This window comes from Budorcas taxicolor, chromosome 10 (genome assembly GCF_023091745.1).
Source record: "Budorcas taxicolor isolate Tak-1 chromosome 10, Takin1.1, whole genome shotgun sequence".
Taxonomy (NCBI): Eukaryota; Metazoa; Chordata; class Mammalia; order Artiodactyla; family Bovidae; genus Budorcas; species Budorcas taxicolor.
The window spans coordinates 3,487,506-3,512,778 of NC_068919.1; the positions used below are offsets into that span (position 1 = coordinate 3,487,506).

A 25,273-nucleotide genomic window follows, 5' to 3' on the forward strand; every position below is an offset into this window, starting at 1 on the left:
AACTTTGAAGATTTTAGTCAATTATTCTGTATCAATTTTTATCAGTCTAGATAGAAACATGTCTAAAATTTAGGAAAAGGTATCATAACTCTGCATACTCCTGCCTTCCAGGAGAGGATCAGTCCCAACTCACGGTCATTGTTCAAGGCAGAACTGTTCCTGGAGCGTGAGAGTGTGTGTGTCCTAATGCAGTCATGGCCTTTGGGTGACTGAGCTGTACCAGACTGTTGGTCTTTCGTTAAATGAGTCAAGACTACTGTAGGCTCTTCTGAGACCCTGAGTCTGCTTTTGTGTGCATGTGTGTGTTTATTGTGTGTTGCGTATATCTTTCCTCTCTGCCAGGACTTCCTGCTACAACTCATGGACTAAATGTAATAATTCTCTTCCTTTAATCTGCGGTTTCCTTCCTTATTGTATATCTTTTGTTTCTCCTTAGCTGAATGCTAGTGCCCTACATAACCAGACTTGTCAATAATACATGGGTTTGTTTGATATTGTTGTTAGTGTTGTCTGTATTTTCTTCCTAAAAGTGTTTTATAACTGGCTGAGTATGCGATGAGCAGCCATAGATTTGTTTTGGATGCAAATCTGAAGCTGGAGTGCCTAGGTTCATATCCCAGACCCATACCTCAGCACCATATAACCTTGATTCACCCTCTAACCCCTCAGTTCCCTCATTCCTAAGAGAAAGATGGAAATTGTATCTACTCTTTTGAGATAAGTATTTAATATGAATTCATACATGTACACATACACATGAGGGACAGGGAGGCCTGGTGTGCTGCAGTCCATGGGGTCTCAAAGAGCTGGACATGACTTGGAGACTGAGCAAGAACAAACACATACAGGTTAGGGCAGTGCCAGGCGCTAATAACCTGTGGTGACTTACGCACACTTCCAAACGGCTAAGTTTCATCTCAAGTACTGAGGTTTGAGGTTCTACTCAGCTGAAGAGGTTCTATTCAGCTGAAGAGATTCTTTGAGGTTCTATTCAGCTGAAGTTTTTACCAAATGTTCGGGATGAAGAATATGTAACTTGGAGAAAAGGTAAACCAGGAAGAGGCTTATTTCTATTACCCCAGGGCATTGAATGTAATGTGTAATTTTATTTAAGTATTTGCTTCTGCCAGTGAAGCAGGAGGTCTGAGGAGCTACTGTCATCTAAATCATCAGGGAATAGAGGTGACATTTTAGAATTCCTAATATAAATTTAAGCATTTAAGCATTTATTTGCTTTTTAAATGTTTGATTTGCATCTAACTTTTCTGTTCAGCCTGCTGCCCCCGTCAAATAATGTGATTTCTGGGTGACCTGAACTTTTACTCCAGGCTTTTCAGTAACTCACCGTTTGACCATGACCACATTCTTTCAATTGCCCACACTTTAATTGGACTGTTATAAGGGCAAATGAGCTAATACATGTGCACAGGCTTTTAGCTAGTGTTTTTAAGTGCTTCAAATAACTAAGGTGATGCTACTACATTTTAGCTATGCAGCAATAATTGCTGTAATGCTTCTAATAAAAAATGTACAGTTTTCACTTCAGATTAAATGTTTAGAATCAACAGATTCATTCATATTCAGCTATTTCCTGGCTTTGAAGCAACAGTTAGAACTGGACATGGAACAACAGACTGGTTCCAAATAGGAAAAGGAGTACCTCAAGGCTGTATATTGTCACCCTGCTTATTTACCTTCTATGCGGAGTACATCATGAGAAACGCTGGGCTGGAGGAAGCACAAGCTGGAATCAAGATTGCTGGGAGAAATATCAATAACCTCAGATATGCAGATGACACCACCCTTATGGCAGAAAGTGAAGAGGAACTAAAGAGCCTCCTGATGAAAGTGAAAGAGGAGAGTGAAAAAGTTGGCTTAAAGCTCAACATTCAGAAAACGAAGATCAGGGCATCTGGTCGCATCACTTCATGGGAAATAGATGAGGAAACAGTGTCAGACTTTATTTTTTTGGCTCCAAAATCACTGCAGATGGTGACTGCAGCCATGAAAATTAAAAGACCCTTACTCCTTGGAAGAAAAGTTATGACCAATCTAGATAGCATATTGAAAAGCAGAGATATTACTTTGCCAACAAAGGTCCGTGTAGTCAAGGCTATGGTTTTTCCAGTAGTCATGTATGGATGTGAGAGTTGGACTGTGAAGAAGGCTGAGCACCGAAGAATTGATGCTTTTAAACTGTGGTGTTGGAGAAGACTCTTGAGAGTCCCTTGGACTGCAAGGAGATCCAACCAGTCCATTCTGAAGGAGATCAGCCCTGAGATTTCTTTGGAAGGAATGATGCTAAAGCTGAAACTCCAATACTTTGGCCACCTCATGCAAAGAGTTGACTCATTGGAAAAGACTCTGATCCTGGAAGGGGTTGGGGGCAGGAGGAGAACGGGGCAACAGAGGATGAGATGGCTGGATGGCATCACTGACTCGATGGACGTGAGTCTGAGTGAACTCTGGGAGTTGGCGATGGACAGGGAGGGCTGGTGTGCTGCAATTCATGGGGTCGCAAAGAGTCAGACATGACTGAGCAACTGAACTGAACTGAAGACTTACCATGTTTATTTTATTTTACTTGTTCTTGTTGTTTTTCAGTTACTAAGTCATGTATAGTTCTTTGCAGCCCCATGGACTACAGCACACCAGGCTTCTCTGTCCTTCATTATCTCCTGGAGTTTGCTCAAACTCATGTCATTTGAGTCGATGATGCCATCGAATCATCTCATCCTCTGTCGTCCCCTTATCCTCCCAGCTTCAGTTTTTCCCAGCATCAGGGTCTTTTCCAATAAGTCAGTTCTTCACATCAGGTGGTCAAAGTATTGGAGCTTCAGCTTCAACATCAGTCCTTCCAATGAATATTCAGGGTGGATTTTCTTTAGGATCGGCTTGTGGTTTATTCCCTAGCAACTCCCAAGATGATGTCAGGACACTTACAAAAATTTATAGACACTTAGACTGGCATGTCAGTGAAACATTAGTGAAAAATTGACAATGGAGGGATTTTATTACAGTTTTTATTTGCCCTTATTTTGATTTTCATCCTTTCCAATACTGTTAATATCATCACTAATGTCAATGTCTATGTCCATCTCTTCTTACTCGCCTTTCAGTTAGGTAAGAGTGCCTTCATCGGAGGCTACCTGTTGACCCACTACAGAAATGAACTATTGTGAAAGAAACTATTATTTGTTTACCACTGTCTCATCTAGTTGTCCATCAGTCCTGTGAGAAATTAGACCTTCTGAACAGATGATGAAATTGAGGCTTAGAAAGTTTAAGTGCAGGAGATTCTAGAGCACAGCCTCCCAAGCCGTACACCTTCCTGCCTTCCATCATATCACTTCTGTTGAGAGAACCGAAAGGGGAAAAATAATTATTCTATCTTTATGGAAGTTAAAATGAAATTTTTAGATACAGTTTGCATGAATTTCAAGACATTGTGACCATAATTACCCAATAATACATCAGCACATGTAAAATGCCTGAGTGGATCCACAGAAGGTGTGGACCTACTGAGAGAAGCCATGTAAAAGGGGGTTAAGATTTTAAATAAGTTTTAAGAGCAGCAGGGCATGGATGTTTGATAACCTTAAATTACTGGATCGAATTGGACTAGTGTAAGATTTTGGTCTTTAGACATAACTCTTGTCTAAGTCAGAAAAGGAAAATTCAGAAACATCTGAAGTTTCTGTATCTCCTCTCAATAATGACTTTGCTTTGACCTATTTTTCCTTTTGCATTTCCCTTCCTCCTTTTCCATGACTGACTTTCTCATTTTTGTAAGTTAGTACTTAATTTATATTCTTGCCCCACTTGCAGATTCTGTGGAATATTATTAGTTATCCATGGGGTCATTTTTACTGGGGTCTGCAGAGTGTGTTATTGCCTCATGATAATCATGCAAGATTGACTTTATCTTAAATTTTTATAGATGAGCAACTTGAGATTTAGAGAGATTACTTATCTTGCCCAAAACCACTAGCTAGTAAGTGGTCAAGTCAAAAATTAAATCCAAGCTTCACTGGCTGCAAAACATCTGTGTGTATTTCCTATGAGTCATACAATGACATCAGAGTCTTTTCAAATGAGTCAGCTCTTCACATCAGGTGGCCAAAGTATTGGAGTTTCAGCTTCAACATCAGTCCTTCCAATGAACATTCAGGACTGATTTCCTTTAGGATGGACTGGTTGGATTTCCTTGAAGACCAAGGGACTCTCAAGAGTCTTCTCCAACGCCACAGTTCAAAAGTGTCAATTCTTTGATGCTCAGCTTTCTTTATTAGTCCAACTCTCATATCCGTACATGACTACTGGAAAAACCATAGCTTTGACGAGATGGACCTTTGTTGGCAAAATAATGTCTCTGCTTTTTAATATGCTGTCTAGTTTGGCCATAACTTTTCTTGCAAGGAGCAAGAGTCTTTTAATTGATTTTGAAGCCCTAGAAAATAAAGTCTCTCACTGTTTCTACTGTTTCCCCATCTATTTGCCATGAAGTGATAGGACCAGATGCCGTGATCTTAGTTTTCTGAATGTTGAGCTTTAAGCCAACTTTTTCACTCTCCTCTTTCACTTTCATCAAGAGGCTTTTTAGTTCTCCTTCGCTTTCTGCCATAAGGGTGGTGTCATCTGCATATCTGAAGTTATTGATATTTCTCCCAGCAATCTTGATTCCAGCTTGTGCTTCCTCCAGCCCAACATTTCTCATGATGCACCCTGAATATAAGCTAAATAAGCAGAGTGACAATATACAGCCTTGACATACTCCTTTTCCTATTTGGAACCAGTCTGTTGTTCCATGTCCAGTTCTAACTGTTGCTTCCTGACCTGCATACAGATTTCTGGGAAAGATTGAAGGCAGGAGGAAAAGGGGACAAGAGAGGATGAGATGGTTGGATGGCGTCACCGACTCAATGGACATGAATTTGAGTAAACTCTGGGAGTTGGCGATGGAAAGGGAGGCCTGGCATGCTGAAGTCCATGGGGTTGCAAAGAGTCGGACATGACTGAGTGACTGAACTGAACCAATACAATTTGATATTCTGCAGCTGGTTGATATTTAAAAGGCATGAACAAAAGCCTCCCAAGAAGTAACTCTGCCACTCAGCAGTTACCGTATATACTTTAAATTCTAGTATTGAAATACATCCCTTTTGAAATACTGGCTGCTCTCTCCATTAAGTGTTTTGTTGTTCAGTCACTCAGTTGTGTCCAAATCTCTGCGACCCCATGGGCTGCAGCATGCCCAGCTCTCCCGTCCTTCACTATCTCCTGGAGTTTGCTCAAATTCATCTCCATCAAGTCAGTGATACTGTCTAACCATCTCATCCTCTATCATCCCCTTCTCTTCCTGCCCTCAGTCTTACCCAGCATCAGGGCCTTTTCCAATGAGTTAGCTCTTCACATCAGGTGGCCAAAGTATTGGAGCTTCAGCATCAGCATCAGTCCTTCCTAAGAGTTTAAGGTTGATTTCCTTTAGGATTGACAGGGTTTATCTCTCTGCAGTCCAAGGGACTCTTGAGGGTGTTTAATTTGATGATGATTCCTTATTTCTATGATGGTGGTTTAGTCGCTAAGTTATGTCCAACTCTTGCAACCCCATGGACTATAACCTGCCAGGCTCCTCTGTTCATGGGATTCTCCAGACAAGAATACTGGAGTGGGTTGCCACTTCCTTCTCCAGGGGATCTTCCCAACCCAGGGATCGAACCCGGGTCTCCTGCATTGCAGGCAGATTCTTTACCAAATGAGCTACGAGGGAAGACCTATTTTTGTAGACCTGTACATAGCGTTGCATATGCTCAGTTGCTCAGTTTTGTTTGACTCTTTGTGACCCCAAAGAGTCTTTGGACTGTAGCCAGCCAGGCTCCTCTGTCCATCGGATTTTCCAGGCAAGAATAAATACCGGAATGGTTGCCATTTCCTATTTCAGGGGATCCAACCCATAAACCAAACCTGTGTCTCCTGCATTGACAGGCAGATTCTTTACCATTGAGCAACCTAGGAAGCCTACATAGCAGTTGAAGGTATTTTAAATTAAATGTAGACATACTTTTAGCTGCTTGACAAAAAACTCAACTAATAGTGGCTTAAGCAAATGGAGTCTGTGGTTGCTGACTCAGTGGCTCCAGATGTCAGGGATGGCACGACTGTGATTCTTTTCACCTTTTTCTTATGATCACAAGATAACTTCTGCAGACCTTGACATCACCTCTTTTTAGGGTCAGAGGAAGGGAATGAAGCATCCTGTGTCAGTAAGATATCATTTTTATCCAAAAAAGCAAAGACATTTTAGTGAGGGCCCCTGCTTATGATATCTGATCATGACTATATCACATGGCTACACGTACCTGCAAAAGAGTCTGGGAAAGCGGACGTTTCTATAATGGAGATGGAAAAGAGAGAAAAGAGGGAAGGAAGTGGCACAGTGTTGGCCCTAATGTATGCTGACTGTTTATTTCATCATTACGACTACTTTCAGAGACAGCAAATAGCATTATCTCCATTTTACAGAAGACGGAAGAAATAGGTCCATGAAGTTCACATGACTTCCTAAGGTCCTGTAACAAGTTAGACCGTCTGGAAGCTGAGCCTGGCTTTCTTGGATTCCAGTCCAGTTCTTTACACTCTTCCCCCAGGGAAGAGTTAGCAATTCATTGATTAATATTTTAGTGCAGCAGTTTGGAAATCCTCATTCTTGGATGCAGAAAGCTCCCAGGACAGCATGAGTGCACAGGACTGCCGGGGTGGGCAAGAGGCTCCAAAAGCAAGAAAGGCTCCAGTGGGGGGTGATAAGGAAATCTTCCCAGTTTTGCTCAGCAGTGAACCCAGAATATGAATTCTAAACATAGCTTTTCTGGTTTTCCTCCTCCAGTCCTAGGCTGAGGGCCTTGGCAGGAATCTCAGTACCACTGATATCTTCTCTCTTCACCTGTTTGTTCTTGACCTAGTCTGTGGCAGCAAGTTGTGGTCTGAATTCTTCGCTGATTTTTTTTCTTGTACTGTACTGTGCTTAGTTGCTCAGTTGTGTCCGACTCTTTGCAACCCCATGGACTGCAGCCTGCCAGGCTCGTCTGTCCATGGGGATTCTCCAGGCAAGAATACTGGAGTGGGTTGCCATGCCCTCCTCCAGGGGATCTTCCCAGCCTAGGGATTGAACCCAGGTTGCCACATTGCAGACGGATTCTATATTGTCTGAGCCACCAGGGAAGTCCATGAATACTGGAGTGGGTAGCCTATCCCTTCTCCAGGGGATCTTCCCGACCCAGCAAGCAAACCAGGGTCTCCTGCATTGCAGGTGGATTCTTTACCAGCTGAGCTACCAGGGAAGCCTGATGCCTTAATGAGGAGATCCTCATTATTTGTCTTACCTCTTTAGTGACTTTTCACTTTATTTCATCCAAAAGTTGGTTTCTGAGTAAGGACTCTCTCTCTTTTTTTGCGTTCTGTACATGTTCACGTTTTGTGCATTTTCCTTTGGGCCACTATCCCCTTGATATCCAAGAACTCAGCTTGGAAGTTCTTAGTCCTGAGTTATATGAAGAGTCCAGGCAATGGATGGGGAAGAAGGGGGAGGTGCCAGGTGCTAGTTTATGTTGGAGCCTCCTCTGTACTTTTCTCAGTGTCTTCTTCATGCCTCTGTTTTGGCGGTTTCCACCAGCACAGTGATTACTCATTTATATTTCACTTCCTTATCAAACACCAAGAGGCTTTTGAATCTTTGTATCCATAGAACCTTACAAGCAGAAGCATTCAGTAACTGAATGAACAGCAGAACTTGGTCTTATTGAATATTTGGTTAAAGGTTAACCAAGAAGTCTTCTTTATTTTTTGTTCATGTTGTTGAAAACAGTTATGTAATGTAATGGTTCAAGGTTTTGCCTTGGTAAGCCAAACAGTTTTGATATAAATTGTATTCAATGTGTTTCATGTCTGTAGATTATCATTTTGAACGTCAGTTACTGCTTTCTAGTTTATCAGGTTTGTACATATAAACTATTTGTTAGAGTTGCAAAAGTCTAATGAACTCAGTCATTCTCATTTTCCCTTCCTCTCTTCTTTAGTCATTTCCCTTATTTTTGTTATTAATTAACTTGCATTTATTCATTCACATGATTCCATAATAAGAGTATTTTTTTAAATGTGTACTTGAAAGTCTCCCTTCCATTTCTTATCCCTAGCCACTCAGTTTACCTCCACTAAGCAACATTTATCAGTAAGTTCCAGAATATTCTTTCAGATGTTTTTTGCACATACAAATATGAATATATGTTCTCCTATTAACAAAGCTACACACAAATAGCATATAGAATGCTTTTATTGTTGTTCAACTGAGTGACTTAATAGACCATTTCCTTGAATAATATATAACAATTTTATCATCTTTTCTAAACAGCCTACTGATCCATTTTGTGGACATTTCTAATTTGTTTAAACCTTTTCCCTTTTAGTGGATACTGAGGTTATTTCTAGTCTTTTGCTAATATACAATCTATGCTATAAAAATATCCATACATGTTTATTCTTACATATGTAAATATGTAAGTAGGACAGATTTCATCTAAGAAAATGAAATTGCATCATCAAAGAACATATACGTTTATAACCTCATAAATTGCCCTCCCTGGGGTTGTACTGATTTACACTTCCACCCACAGTGTATGAGCGTTCCTATTTCTCCACACCTTCATTAGCATAGTGTGTTATAAAACTTTTAGATATTGTTCAGTATGACAGGTCAAAAACATGGTATCATATTTCCCCCTTATGATTGAAGTTGGACTTTTTTTTTTTATAGATTTAAGAACTATTTCTATTTCCTTTTCCATGACCTGCTATTTTTATCATTTGTTTATTTTTCTGTTAATCTGCTCATCTCTTTCATAAGGAATTATAGGAAATTTTATACAATTAGGGAAATTAAGGTTTTTTTGTGGTAACACTTATGAAGAGTCTCCCCATGTTTTGGTGTTTGTCTTTTTTATTCTCTTTATTATAGTTTTGGCCAGGTGCAGAAAGCAAAAAGATTAGTGTAGTCAATTAAAAAATGTATCAATATTTTCTTTTAAGACTCTGGTGTTTTTGTCACAGTTAAAAGGCTTTTCTTCACATGATAAAGAACAATATGAAAAAGAAAATCCATATACATGTGTAACTGGATCTCTTATCAATACATCTATAAAAAGTGAGTAAATAATTTAAAAGGCCTTCCTTTTAGTGAGCTTGCAAAATAATTCTTACACGATTTCTTCTATAATGTTAGTAGTTTAGTTTCATTTTTATATCGAAGACTTTCGTCCACCTGGAATTTTTCTTGATATATTTGGTGTGAAGCATCCATTCAATTGTATGTTTTTCTAGTCGGCTATTTAGTTGTCCCCAAATCATTTTTTAATAAACTGTGTTTTCCTCACTGACTTGATGGTCTGCCTTACAATACTGAGAATTTCCTGGTATGTTGGGCCTATTTGGTCTAGTCTTCTGTACTGTCCCATTGGCCTCTCAGTGAGTTTATGTCCCAGTACCACGTGGTTTCAATCATTAACTTGTTTAATAATCTATCAAAACTACTTCTCCGTCTTACTCTTCCTTTTCAGAGGTTTTTTGTTTGGTTGGTTGGTTATTCTGCCTATATTTACTTTTTTAACAAATACATGCCTAAACTTATTTTATGCAGAATGATTTTCACGTACCACCTCTGTGCTGAACACTGCTGTGAATTCTCTACTGGAAAGGAAACTTTATATATAAGACACTGTCCCGAGATCAGACTAGAGAGCTTTCACCTCACTGAAGAGAAAGAGCACGTGTTGAAGGCGGCTCCCCTTCCCCTCTGTGTGCACAGGTCTGCTCTCTACAGCTGCATCTCTGTTCCTGCCCTGCACACAGGCTCATCTGTACCATCTTTCTAGATTTCATACACACGTGTTAGTATATAATATTTGTTTTTCTGAAGAATTGAGAGAGTAGGATTGACATACATACACTGCCATGTGTAAATAGATAACTTGTGGGAAGCTGTGTGTCACAGGGAGCTCAGCTCAGTGCTCCCTGATGACCTAGAGGGATGGGTTGGAGGGGCGGGGAGGTTCAAGGGGGGCGGGGGATATACATATATATATATATATATATATATATAGCTCACTGAGTTCGTTGCACAGCAGAAACTAACACGACCTTGTATGCATTTATTCTCCAACTAGAAGGTGGCTGAGGCGTTGCCGCTCAGTCCCTCACTCTCCTCAGCCGGCTAAGCTGAGGTCCGTGTGCCAGCACGTGCCCTGATCACGTGATGGGCCTGTGCCACCCTCTTTTTGCTGCTGACTCTTGCTACCAGGTCATCTTGGACAATGAGCTTGAAGCAGAGCAAATGGAAAGCAGTTCCAATGGAAAGCTTGTGATGGGATATATTTGGAGAGCATGTCCTGTTATGCCTACAAATTACTTTACTCTGGCAAAGACCATTAACCACAGCTCTAGAATTAAAGTAGATGAAACTGTCATGCTTTAGCCCTAGAATCTTTCTTCTTTGATCAACATCAAAATGAAAAATGAATATAGAGATGGTTTAATATCTGTCATTTTGACTACTCTAACTCTCCCACAAGTTAGCTTAAAAGAGATCGTCTGTGTATTGTATGGGTCATATTGAATGTAATGGGAATATTTTTACAGTTGGATTTTCACTCTTGACCTGGAGTCACTTGATGAAACTTTAGAGTGTTTTCTTATTCTGTGTAGAATATTGGGTGCCTTATCATAGCTCTGAACCTGGTAAATATTATTTGACAGTTTATAATTGACAGCCCTCACCCTGGACTCTAAAAATACTTTCTTTTCTTCCTGCTTCACAGACAGGCTTGGCTTTCCGGCTGCCCTCCACATTTGGAGTTCCTCAGGACTTGGCCCTGTGTCCTGTCCTTTTCGTTTCCTCTAATTTTTCTTTTGATCTCATAAAACTACCTAAATACTGATGCCTTCCAAATTTATTTCAATAGTCCAGAGTTCGCCTCTGAGTGACTTGCATATCCTGCTGCCTACTTGGCATCTACACTCAAATGGCAGTGGCCAAAACGGAACCTCCCCTGCTCCCCGTGTCCAGCCCAGTGTACTCAGGACATGGCACCGACATCAACTGTGTTTGTCAGAGTAGAAGCTCGGTCATCTCTGATTCTCTTTTTTTGAATGACTGCCACATTCAGCCCATCAGCAAGTTCTAGCTAGATCTCCAAAATATTTCTCTAGTGCACCCACTGTATTCATTTCCATAGCAACCCTCACTGATCCTGGTGCAGGTCAGGGGGATACTACCTACCAGTCAGATGCAATAGAACTTCCTAACTAGTGCCCTCCCTTGTAAACTGGTTTAATCTGTAAATGACATCATGGCGTTCCTTGCCTAACACTCTCCAGCAGACTCAGTGCCCTTGGATTGAAATCCAGTCTTGACACTATGGTCGTCAAGGTCCCACATGTCTCTCCATTCTTGTCTCTTCATTCATCTCCTTTCTCTCTGCCCCTTGACCTGCCACTCTGGCTTTCTTACATGTCCTTAAGCAGGCTAAGCCTTTGTAGCCTATGGCCTTTACATGTGCTATCTCATCCGCTGGAATGTTCTTCTTCTGGCAGTTTATGTGACTGGCTCTTCTCTTTTTCCAGGCGTTGCCTTAAGTGCTACTTCTCAAGATGACTTCCCTGATGACCACGCCTGCTGTCACCTCCAATTTATCGTTCTTTATTTCATCTCTTGTTTGTTTCCTTCATGGCGGTATACACAGACATAATTACTTTAGTAAATTGCTTTATGTCTGCTGCTTTGACTTTGTTTTTCTTTCTTGGTGAAAGTTAGTTCCATGGGGCAGACTCTGTCTGCTACAAATCCTACCTTGTGGCCAATACATGGCAGAATGCCTGGCACATAGTGAGTATTCCGTACACTGAATATTTAGCGAATAAATGAAAAAACAAAGGAACAAGCAGCTATTAAGGATGGGGGGTAAGTGAAGAGTAGAAGGAAATATTTCTTTCTTTAGCACTGAAGTATGTACTGTGATAAAGCCAAGAATTAAAATAATTTCAGGTGTTGATTAAACCCCGATGGTAAAAAGCAACTACACGATAGAAAATGTCTCTGGGGACATTATTGAACATGCTGTCAAATTGCAGAATTATGCTGCTGCAGTGACTTAGCATTTAATAGGATGTGTTCTCTACAAATTTGGAAAATATCATAGATTTATTTCACTTGTGTTCAGTATTAGTATTCTCATCTCCCTTGAGCATGCTCAATTAGCATTAGGACCTGCCTAGTGATTAGGGTAATCAATATTAACTGAGAAACAGCAAGGCAGTTCATTTTCCAAGTGTTTATAATTCTTTACCAGATAGATACGGAGCCTCGCAGACGAGTAGAGTGACAGTCTGACAAAGAAATCCTTATTGTCCTCTGTGCTGGCAGCTATAAGGGGCACACACAGAGATCACGGTGGAACGAAACGGGCAGATTTGTCTCGGCCTGGATGGTGTCCTAAGGAAGCTGAGACTGTGGAGTTTGGTCTTAAAGGAATAAGAATTTGCTTGGTGGAAAGACTTTCCTTAAGACAGAATGGACAAGGACAGGGAAACATGATTAGGGTAGTGTGTTCTGAAACCTGCAACCAGAGCGACATGTAAGAGGAGAAATAGGCAATGAGTTTGAAGAGAGAGGCCAAACCAGATTGCTGAATTGACAGGGGGAGGGTGGCTTGGAATGGTTTTAATCTTGATAGCAATAAGATTATGTAATTTCCATTTTCAGAAGGTCACTGGAGGATGGATGATGGCTTCCAGTAGGATAAATCTGGTTGTAGAGTTAAAAGGCATGGAAGAGGTCCTCCTGGAACTCTACAGAAAGAAGAGTCAGAGATGAAGCTCAGTAGAGAAGGGGCTCGTGAATAATTGTAAGGGGAAAGGGCTTTTTTTTTTTTTTTCAGGAAAAATGAGATAGATTCTTCAGAATGGTAGCAATTTTTTTTAAAAAAGCAATGTCACACACAAACCAAGAGAAGAGATCTTTTTTTAGAAATGAAGAAATGATTAATATCAGATCAAGTGAGATAAAGATTTAGTTGGAAGAACTAGAGTTCTTAATGAAGGTGTTTTGAGTGACACTTTGGCAGAGTTGTATTGGTGGGGTGATGGGTGATGAGGACGAAAGCCCCACAGAGGTGTTGGGGCTGAAAGAAAAGTGAGAAAATGAAGCCTACTTAGGGCAGACACAGAGCCGGCGGGGACTCTGTGTTGAAGTGAAGTGAAGTCATTCCGTCATGTCCGACTCTTTGCGACCCCATGGACTGTAGCCTACAAGGCTCCTCTGTCCATGGAATTTTCCAGGCAACTGGAGTGGGTTGCCATTTCCTTCTCCAGGGGAATCTTCCCGACCCAGGGATCGAACCCGGGTCTCCCGCATTGCTTTACCGTCTGAGCCACCAGGGAAGCCCTTGTTTGTGTTGCTCTGATTTTAATGAATGGCGGGGATTTGAACTTGCCTGTATCGTCTGCTGAGAGGAAGAAAGCACAGGAACTGGGCTGTCAGTGGAGGGGAACTGGATTTCAGCGGAACACTGCTGTAAATAGATGGAACAGAAGAGAGTGGAAATAAGGGGAAAGGAAGAGATGTAGGTGAGCTTGTGGCTGAAGTATAAAATGGAGGTATTTCTGATAGTGAGGGCAAGTGTACGGACAGGAACAAAGTTGGCTCTGCAGAAATAGACTCCTGTCTGGAGCAGAAGCTGTAGGGGTCCGGGGATGATGGCAGAGACGCTGAGGGTTCAGCTGGCACTGAGAGCACGTGCCTGTGGTGGGCCCAGCCCACTTGCACGTCCCTGATGGGAAGTTCCCGGGGCAGGCCCACCGGAACACGAGGCAGAAGGCTGCTGAGGACACTGGCGACACAGTGGTTGTAGTTCTGGGGAGGAAGGAGTGAACTGGCCTCTTTAGGGAAATGAGCAGGGAGGGCGATGGAAAGGCCTGGAAAGAGAGGATAGCCTGCGTGAGGTCAGGGGACCAAGTGCTCTGGGAGTGATGGGGGAGGACCAGGAGAAATAGGAGCCTGGAAGTAACATGTCTGCATTATACATCGCTTTACCGCTCACCTCAGAAGGCACTCATTCTGCACGGATGCTGCTATTGCCCAGAAGGGCGTGGGGAAAGCCTGTCTTGGAATCGTGCTGAGAATCTGTAGCACAGCTTCTGTCTATCCGGTGTCTTGGTGCTTATGACTCCTTTTGGGGGTGGATTTGATTTGTTTCCAAGTCATTCAGAGCCATGTTTGGTAAAGAAAGGAGACAAACTGGGTAATATCATTTTCAGTAGAAATGGAAACGTAGGCTTAAATAACAGTATTGTTTTTCTTATGTGACTTACACTGGCCCTTGATAGCACTTTACCAAGAGTAGTGATAGCGCCTCTAGAATGTAGAGAGCCTCTCAAAGTAGCTAGTTGGAGGAAGACATCCTTTTGGACATAAGCATCTTGAGAGATTTTGGATTCACATTCCTGAAGTGTTATAGAGTATCCTGTAAATAATCACTGGTAAACAGTTTAGAAGGCTTCTACCATTATATCTATACAATCTTTTGTATATCTTTATTATTGAAATCTTTTATGCCAGTGTGGTATTGAAAGTGGTGAACTGCACAAGAATATTTCTGTGGCCAACTTAATGGCTTTATTTATGATCTGTTTCTTTCTTGGAAATTGGAAAGTCTAATTTTTACTGTCTCTTAGCATTTATTTATCAAACCCTCTGAGTTCCCTGGGTAGAAAGTTAATGATAAAGGCATACAGAAAACCATATGTTGCCATAATTTGTTGAAAATTTGATAAGAGATCCTGCTTATTCTCCAACTTTTTTGAAGTACCAGAAAGAAGTGATCATTTGGTCCTCAAATTCCTGTCCTTGCAAGTAGCACTGATGGCAGTGTTTGAATGACCGTATGGGCAGTAGCTGTGACCTGCAAGACAATTAACTTAGAATCAGAATTTGTTACCATCTAAGTGCTGGGGGGAGGAGGAGAACTTGGCAACCCATTCCAGTGTTCTTGCCTGGAGAATTCCATAAACCGAGGAGCCTGGCGGGCTACAGTCCACAGGATTGCAAAGAGTCAGACACGACTGAAGAATCTTAGCATGCAAGTGGTGGGGAGATGACTATTTTGACTCCAGAGGAGCAGAGATCATAGAATCCAATCATCGTGAAGATCTGCTCAGCCAACTTCCTTTGCAACTCACTTACCTGAGAATGCACTGTTCTCACTTGGGTTGCTTTCTTCTCCTGCTTTCTACAGAAATTGGCTTCCTACCAAAAGGCAAAGAATATGTCATCTCTCTCAGTGGGAGAGCACTGTTGGCATTCTGGGCAGACAGGTCTGTTTTGTGCGTGGGACTCTCAGAACTACAGTGAGCTTGGCACCGCTGGCTTCCTGGCTGTAAATGCCAGTAGCCTTCACCAGTCACTGTGGCAGTCAGAAATATCGCCACACATTTCCAGATGCCCCTGGCTGTTTATGATCTAGAGCCTGGGGGACTTGTTTACTGAACAGCCAGGGAAGACAGGAAACATTCTTTTCTGTTCCTTTTATCATCCATCTATATTCTTGTTCTTTCCTTTCTTTGTTTTCGTTCATTGTGGAGTGAGGAATGACGGAACTAGGGAAAAGGAATCTTTATTATAGAAAGAAAGATTGAAAAAAAAAAAATTAATAATCCAAGGGAAGGCTTCGGGAGAGCAGAAGGAACGAGGTAAAATATAGAGCAGTAGCAAGGAAGCTGGGAGAAACGTTTTTGCCACATGTGTCTGTGGTCCCTTGTGATTTTCTTTCAGAAGCCAAAAATAAGATTATCTGTAAGAATGCTCCTGTATCATTGCATTAGAGGCTATAACCAATTGCCCAGGCGCTGTAAATAGATTTCACTGAGAATATAGCTAGAATTGTGCAAGGCTTGACTCTAGATCCTCAAGGAGAAGAACAACTTGTTACGAGACAAGTCTTTCTGACTTCATCTAAGGGGGAGGGGGAGGGGCGGGGCACATTACTGATAGGCCCCAGTCCCTTATTTTTAAATGATATCACTGATGTGATTATACAGGAGCAAAGACTCCAAAATAACTTCCGCTCCTGTATTGTGAGTTTGTAATCTTAATTTTTACAAAATAAAGTTCTTCTGTGCCAATGCCGTTTTCTTAAAATAGTGTACCTGGCTACTAGCATTTAGAAGTTAAGACCTAGTGCTCGCCATGATTGCTTAAAGTCACCTGTGATGTATTTTAAAAATCTGCACTAACCCTTGTGGACCATTCATGCCATACTGAAGCTGATTTTCTACTTTATTTTTTCAGTTGTTCATGGTGGACAATGGAGCAGATGACTGGAGAATAGCCATGACTTATGAGCGTATTTTCTTCATCTGCTTGGAAATACTGGTGTGTGCTATTCATCCCATACCTGGGAATTATACGTTCACATGGACGGCCCGGCTTGCCTTCTCCTATGCCCCATCCACCACCACCGCTGATGTGGATATTATTTTATCTATACCAATGTTCTTAAGACTCTATCTGATTGCCAGAGTCATGCTTTTACATAGCAAACTTTTCACTGATGCCTCCTCTAGAAGCATTGGAGCGCTTAATAAGATAAACTTCAATACGCGTTTTGTTATGAAGACTTTAATGACTATATGCCCAGGAACTGTACTCTTGGTTTTTAGTATCTCATTATGGATAATTGCCGCATGGACTGTCCGAGCTTGTGAAAGGTAAGTTTGTTTCTTTTCCTGAGAACATAATTTGCCTTATAGTGTCCTTAAAAGTGGGAGAAAGAACACGTTTTAGACCAGAAACATGTAGAGACTTATGCTTGAAAATGTGGGATTCTATTATGAGCTTCTTTTAAATGAATGAGAAAGAACTTTTCTTAAGACACTTTGCATACAGCAATGCCTTGATGATTATGTATTTTTCTTTCTAATCTGACCAGTTTTCAGTAGAGGGCTGCCTTTTGCTGCCTTTATAATCAAAACTTGGAGACCTTCACATTGTGTAGCAGACTTCTATCGGAAATGCTTGTCTAATGGTAATACTGAGTCCTTTTGGCGCCTCTTTGGTTATAGTGTTGATTATTGTTGAGACAAGTGGGGATCCCTCAAAGTGCTTTGCTGATTGTAGTGCCTACTTTTAATAGTGTTCATGTGATTACAGATAAGGGGCTGATGGGTGTATATTTGGTTTGATTGAATTCTCAACAGTTAGTGAGAAGGGTCCATGTATTTGATATATTGTCTGAAGAGCTCTGGTAGTGCAGAGCTAGATGCCGTCTCAGAACTGCTCAGCGAGTCTGGGTTCATCAGTTAGAGCATCTGCAATATTAACCTTGCCATTTAACAACCAAGCAAAAAATAGACTTGCTACGTAAATAGGAGGAACTGGAGAGGGAATCTATTGTGACCTTGGTGAAGAAAATTCCAGTTGAAATTAGCAATAGACATATAGCAAGGACTTAGAAGTTTATAGGACTATTAAATGTTGGAATGTTGGTGTTTGTAGTAACTAGGTCTTTTTAAATTTAGCTTTTGAAAGAAACTAAAATGTACACACACATACATACGAATAGTTTAACGAAGAAAAATATCTGTATGAAAATTGTTGCAAAAATAACAAGCCCGGAGCACACCTCCCCCATTTCTTCTTTCAAGAAGCAATCATTTTACATTCATTTAGCCATTTCCTCGGTAACTACTTTTCAAAGTTCCAAATGATATTGCTTATGCTGCTACCTCTAGGTTTTTCATCTAGATTTTTTGGGAAGTTAGGGTTTTAGTTTTCTTTCACTTTCATGTACACATTGCTTTCCTGACTCTACCCCCACAAAAAGTCATTTTTCTTCCCAGTTAGTTACATAAACACCAATCATCTATATCCCATAGTTACATTATTATTTTTATTACTGTGTGAACTGCACTTGTAGTTGAACTATGTGGTATATTATAATCATTTTGCCTTTTCTGCACATCCTTTTATTTTCTTTGAAATTAATAATCACCTCTTTATTTGCTTAGTTTTGTTAGTTTTTTATTTAATTAGTTTTCTTAGTTTTTGCTAATTTTCTCTATACTTACCACTGTCATATGTAAATCCTTCTACATTATATAAATATAATTTTACTAGACTTATATATGTATTAGGGAAAATCTATCAATTTTGCTTCAAACTTGAATGTCTGGGGACTTTCTAAACTGCTTGTCAAAGTGGAGGTTTCCTTTGCTTTATTTCTACGTTGCATATCTTTTTTCTTGAACCTCATTTTCCCCTCTTTCTTCACTTATTCCCTCATTTTAACAAAATTCATCTTCTAGTAGCTTCTGAGGAAAGGTGGTGGGTGAGAGAGATTTTTTTGAGACCTTGCAGGTATGGCAACTTCATTCTTCTCTCTTGCTGGGTGGAAAGCTCTAGTTTGAAAAGCATTTCTCTTGGAACACTGGGGACTTCATTTACTTCTGACATCCAGGGTGCAGCAGTCTGATGCTGTTCTCATTTTTTAATCTTTTTTTTTTTTTGATGGAAACTTTTAGGATCAGTAATCTAAAATTTCAGCAGGGTATGCATGCTCAGTCACTCAGTTGTGTCCAACTCTTTGTGACCCTATGTACGGTAGCCCACCAGGCTCCTCTGTCCATGGGATTCTCCAGGCAAGAATACTGGAGTGGACTGCCATTTCCTTCTCCAGCACAAGGGTATATCATGGTGTAATTATTCTATTTTAATGCAGTGAGCCTATCCAATCTTGGAATTAATCTCCTTCAGTTCTTGGAAATTTTCTTGAATTAGTTAATGATTTTTATTCCTGTTTTTTGTTGTGTTGGTTTGTTTTGTTGTGTTTTTTGTTGGTCCTTCTCTATGAGTTCTATAATTTTCTTATTTCCCTCTGTGTTGTTTTCCACCTGTTTTTGCTTCATATATAAAAGATAATCTCAATTTTTCTTTCAAGGTCTTTCTTTTGGGAATTTTATTTCTTCTTTACTATGTATTAATTTCCATTATCTCATATTTAATCTTCAAATGCCCATTTTTTAAAACTAGCGTCACACTTCTTTATTCATAAATGTACTGTTTTTTTTTTTTTTAGAGATGTTAATGGTAATCTTTAATATTTTTTCTCTTTGTGTATTTTCTGTTTCCCCAGAGATGTACTTTTCTGGGTTTTTGTTTGTTTTTGTTTTGGCTTCAGTCTTTTTTAGAAGTTTTCCTTTAATATTTAGGTAACTTTAGCAGTTCCCTTATACTTAAGATTGAGGAACTAAAGACCTGATTAGAAGCTTTCTGTACAGATCTAGAAGTTGTCAACCGTGGACGTCACTACATGGTGATTAGGGTGGGAGCGTAGAACATCGATTTCAGTATCTTTACATAGTTTTAATCCAACTGACTCATGAAATATCTGTTTTGAAAGTGAAAAGTGAAAGTGTTAATCACTCAATCCTGTCCGACTCTCTGCAACCCCATGGACTATAGCCCGCCAGGCTCCTCTGTCCATGGAATTCTCCAGGCAAGAATACTGGAGTGGGTTGCCCTTTTCCAAGGGCCCTTTTCCAAAGCCTCTTCGAAACTCAGGGATCAAACACAGGTCTCCTGCAATGCAGGCGGATTCTTTACCATCTGAGCCAACAGGGTACTGTCCTGCAATGAAGGTAGATGCCTGGGTGATGGTATTGTGGAAATTGAAAGACGGGACAAAAAGAAGAGGTTTCATTTAGTATGTGAATATTTATTTATCTTCCTAGTTGCAATGGAGTTAGGCTGGCTCTCTCCAGTGCGTAATGCCCTGTAGTCAGCTGACAGACCTTGGGTTTTACCTCTCTAGACAAGAAACTTGCCGACTTCTGCCAGGTTGGCGAAAGGCATTACCAGCAACACAGAGTAGAAGCAGGAATCTAGGTGTCTAACTGCTTTTGTACAGTATTTGAACCTGTCCTTTCACTGAAATCTCCATCATCGTCTCCTCTCACTGAGGTACCGGTGCGAGATTCCTGAGTCTTTGGTGTGTGTATGGAGAGAGGGGCAAGGTTGCTGGTTCTCAGTGCAGATATGGCAGCTTTCTGACCAATACTGGCCTAGAATTCTCATTTCTCGAGTCAGGTAAGCCACTTACCATTTGTCAGTTGGCTTTCTAGCTACTTTATTACCGTCTTGTCACTCATAGCCCATGAAGGAGCTGTGCTTTTCCTGTTTGCTTTCTAGTCATTTTAAGAGGGTTTAGGGAGGGAGTGGAGGCCTGTGTGTTTGTTGAGTCCACCTGCTTTTATGAGAAATTCCCTGGTGACTAGGTTTTATTACTGTGTATCTGAACCTTTTTTAAAACTTCTCTACATAAGTACGATATTTGAGGGATTAAAATTTTCCTTTTAAAGAAAGGTAGACCCCTTATGGTGTGCTTTGTTCCCTAGCAATCATGGTACTTAGAGGCTTATGATATTTTCTGGAGCAGCTGTACCTGTAACATTTGGAGACTCAATATGGTAAACTTTAGTTGATATATCTATGTGGTCTATGAAGATGACACTTACTTTAAAGTTGTGCATAGTGTTAAAGCATTAGTTGTTCAGTCATGTCTGACTCTGCGAACCCACGTGCTGTAGCCTGCAAGCTCCTCTGTCCATGGAGTTCTCCAGGCAAGAATACTGGAGTGGGTAGCCATTCCCTTCCCCAGGGGACCTTCTCAACCCGGGGATCAACCCAGGTCTCCCGCATCACAGGCAGATTCTTTACTGTCTGAGCCACCAGGGAAGCCCCAGAATGGTGCACAACAATGTAACAGTGGGGGTAAAAGGATAATCGAGCCGTTTGTACATCTAGAGCATCTGGTCCCTACTGCATCTGCTTCCCAAGGGCCAATTACATAACATAGCTTCAGTATCCTGCACATGCCATTCATTTTCTTTTCAAAATGGTTCATCGTAACTTTTTGATCCACTGTCCCCAAATACAGAAAGCCCAAGGCAAGCTGTGTCAGCTCTTTTCACATCCCAAAGTATGTGTGTGTTTTTAACACACTGAGGTTATTAGATGACGGACCTTCCCTGTTTTCATATAAACAGGCACAAGGAAGCGAAAATTGTGTTTCATATCAGGAATGAGTCTGTAGCCAAGAGTTACCTAATAGACCTAATCCATGGGTTGGGGAAGGGAGCACGCCCGGACTCGTGACTGGGACACTGGGGCTTAATGTCAGTTGTGCAATTTAGAGGCTGAACAACCTTGGGCTAACCAATTTGCTTCTTTCTGCCTTGGATTCCTCATTGCAAACTACATGGATTTATAAACTTTTCTCTTCCAAAGATAACATTTTATAATTGTACAAGTATAGAGAAGAAAATCATTAACCAGTGTTGTGATAGTAGGAGATTTTCCCTAGTCTGTTTTTCATTAAACCTGCCATTTTGTTGCACAGATCTCTAGACTATAACTTGTAGGATACAAAGATATTTTTAAAAATTTGCTTCGTTTTCGCAAGTTAATTTTGACTGTGATGTAGCCTGCGTATTTCTCCTCCTTAGCTGCTTGCTTTCTGGCCTGCCTTCCATTCTTTTGTGAAATTTGCAATACTGAAATATAATACAAAACTCTCCTGTTCTTTGGTTTGGAATTTGGATTTGTATGAGCTCTACCAGGCCCATCTTTGAGCCCTCCAAACATTCTTTCCACATACAAGGGTATTCACACCCGACAGAACTTCTCTTCTTAATTAGAATAACTCTAAAAATATTTTTTTAAAGGAGAGAGCTTTCGAGAGAGAGAGAGACAGGCAGATGGCTTTCTGAAGCAGTTTGTTTTGCAAACCTATCTGTCCCCTTCTACCAAGTAGAGCACATATAGATGTTTCTGGAAAATGTTCTCCACTAATGAGGAGGCATCCTATAGGAGGCATCTATTCCTGATATTACTTTCCGTGCACCTCTGATTTGCCTATATTTAAGAACTTTTTCTTTTTTTCCTTTCTTTCTCCCCTCCTGTCCTCCTTCCCTCCCTCCTGCTCTCTCTCTATTCTTTCTTTCTTTCTTTGATAAGAGAAAGCAGAGTGGCAAATATCTGGCATCATTTCTGTGGCCTCCATTTGTCAGGAGGAGGCTGCCCGAGACCAGATCACAGCATCCCTCTCTCTGATTCTGGTCTGGCCTTGTGTTGCAGACATCAGACCTGCAAAGAACACTCGTTTTTGAAGCACCCTGGGAAGTGTGGCCTCAGGCTGTTTCAGAGAAACTTCAGGAGCATTTATATTAAAAGAAGTCTGTCTTCCAGAGATCATGGTCCTGAAAATTGGGATTATCCAATCCTGACTTACACTTTTTCAGAGTTTACCAGCTCTATGAAGATGGCATAGGTTAGTGTTCATCCCAAAGTGTGTTTCACTGAACACTGTTTCAAAGGAAGGTAAGGAGCTGTTTTGAAAGCGGTGGGGCTGGATTCTGTGGGCCAGCTCTGTGCTACATAAAGAAAAGTGTTTTTTCCCCCTTTTTACGTCTTAGCGCATTTAATATGTGAATGTGCATCGAGAATATCCAAAAGAAGGAAAGAACATTTATTTGATCAACACCATGCTCTGTCAATACTGAAGCTTCCAAAGAAGATAGAAAAGGATTGTAACTTTCTACACAGTTTGAGAATTTTTAAAAATGTTTCTTTGTTCAATATATTCTTTTGCTTTTGGCTACAAGTTTTATAATGTGGGTGAGGGGTCAACTTTGGGATGGAGCTGAAGAAGGGGGAAAGAAAGTCAGGCTGGGCACTTTGGTGGCAATGTTACCAAGCTGAAAAGCAACCATTGTGGAAGTCTGTAATAAACTAGAGATGCTAGGAGCTGTTTCTGTCACTGGAAAAGATTCCTTTAATTAAGACATTGTAGCCAGAAACACTGTTTTTATTCAGCTCATTGTTTTATCTCTAAGAGCATTTAAGTATGCATTAACTAATAGGCACTAGTTGAGAGAAAATTTTCTAAAAATGACTTAAGAATAGTTTGCTTTTTTTTTTTCAAAGTGGGAAAATTGGAGAAGCAAACAATAAAATTTATTTTGAATAGCTTCTTATCATCTAAACTGCATTTTAGGTGGATTAAGAATAAATTCTTTCCGTCACTAAAAACAGATGAAAATAAATTTGTTACTTACTTGTTAAATTATCCAAGACAACCTGAGGAATGGAGTTTCAATTGTGTTTAGAATCTACCATTCAGTGTCTTAAAAGCATGTTTCATTTCTTCCATTAATCAATTTGGACTTTTTTAAAACTCTGTCACTTATAGTTCATTTTTGTTCATTGCTTCAAGGTGATTTCTGAAATGCAGTTGAAACTTACTTTATTATACTGTGGGATATTGTGGAATATCACCATCAAATCATGTCCCATAATGAAACTTTGTACAACATACATTTCAGCCTGCCCAGCCTGCTGTTTTTAACACAAGGATTGGCTATGTCTTCAGGCATCAGTATTATGAAGGGGGACTTGCTAAGGAAAATCCTGGTAGAATTAGAATATCTTGTTTTGTAACTAAACAGACTTTTATCCTCTTAGCACCAATTCATAAAGCACATCTGATTTGGGCCTTCACTTTCTATAGAATATGAATCCTGAATATCATCTAAATTTTATCCATACTAAGATAAAATGAATACCCTTATTCCTGAAAACCAAAATAACCAAATTTACAATGGTAGTTGTTTGTGTTCTCAGTCGCTCAGTCATGTCCAACCCTTTGTAACCCCTTGGACTATTGCCCACCAGGCTACCCTGTCTATGGAATTTTCCAGGCAAGAATATTAGCAGGTTGTCATTTCCTCCTCCAGGGGATCTTCCCAACCCAGGGACTGAACCTGTTTATATTTAGGAAATTAATTAACCATTGTGGAGGTTACCTTTTTTATAACTAGAGGTGAACCTGTCACTCTAAAATCATATGCATTTACAACTTCCTCTATATAGAGGACAATTTTATATAAAACAACTTGAAGTTTCGATAAGTAATAAGGGATTTAAATGGTTAAGTGATCTGTGTTCTAATTTTCAAATTTCTTGTTTCAAAAAAGTTTTCATTTACTTTAGTTTTTCAGTACGATATAAACCAGTTTGCAGAAAAGGCAATGGCACCCCACTCCAGTACTCTTGCCTGGAAAATCCCATGGGCAGAGGAGCCTGGTAGGCTGCAGTCCACGGGGTTGCGAAGAGTCAAACACGACTGAGCGACTTCACTTTCACCTTTCACTTTCATGCATTGGAGAAGGAAATGGCAACCCACTCCAATGTTCTTGCCTGGAGAATCCCAGGGATGGGGGAGCCTGGTAGGCTGCCATCTATGGGGTCGCACAGAGTCAGACACGACTGAAGCGACTTAGCAGCAGCAGCAGCAAACCAGTTTCTCAAGGAGGAGAGGTAGTTGGGATCTGAAAGTCTCATTTGTTCTATTTATTTATTTTTATTATTTAAATAAGATCACATGTAGGGGAGTGCAAAGTGAGAAGCTACATAGAACACAAGCTTGTTTTCCTGATCTGCCACGTATGATTTAGTTTTTACATCTTTAGGAAATCACCCAGAGGCCTATCCTTTTTCAAGCCCTTATCCCCAGCGATGCCTCAATTCCTGTTGATTTACTTAAATTTGAAACATGTTACTTGTGATCAATTTTCTTTGATAGTTGTAGAAGTAGTCATAAACTAGGCATCACAGTGCTTAGGAAGCATCCTGCCAGCACCTTGATTTATTGCAGTATCCTGGATAATTAGATTATTTTCCACCACTTAAGTTTCAGCTGTTGCTAAGTAAACTAAGCATTTCATCAATGGGTTTGTAATCTGTGGTTGATGGTAATGTAATACTTTGTAAACTTATACTTCCAGGGTCTGATTCATACATACGGATATAGCATTTTCAGGCTCATAAGTGAGTCACAACTCTAAAATGGGCCCTTTCAAGTTATAAAAGTCGGCAGTTTGAAAGCATTCATCGTACATCTGTGCCTCACAAAGCATCAATGCTCAGTATAATGTTTGCCAAATAGATTGGTTGTTAAAGTCTTACAGAAAGAAAGTCAGGACTCTCTCCAACTCGATTTTATCTTTATTCCTATGTAGATAGGATTTGTTTTTTGGTCTGTCTCCTGAGATAACAATGAGGATTAATATTTGTTTGCAAGGTCCTTTGAGATCCTGGTCTGGTTGAGTACAGTTTGAA

At 40.4% G+C, this 25,273-nt stretch overlaps 1 protein-coding gene across 1 annotated transcript in view; it reads left to right on the forward strand.

Moving 5' to 3' along the window:
- KCNN2 (potassium calcium-activated channel subfamily N member 2) overlaps positions 1-25,273 on the forward strand; it is a 167,775-nt gene that overhangs the window by 26,676 nt on the left and 115,826 nt on the right. Inside the window, exon 4 of the mRNA XM_052646854.1 lies at positions 16,388-16,806. Coding sequence (XP_052502814.1) covers positions 16,388-16,806 — 419 coding nt within the window. The remainder of the gene's footprint in view (positions 1-16,387; positions 16,807-25,273) is intronic.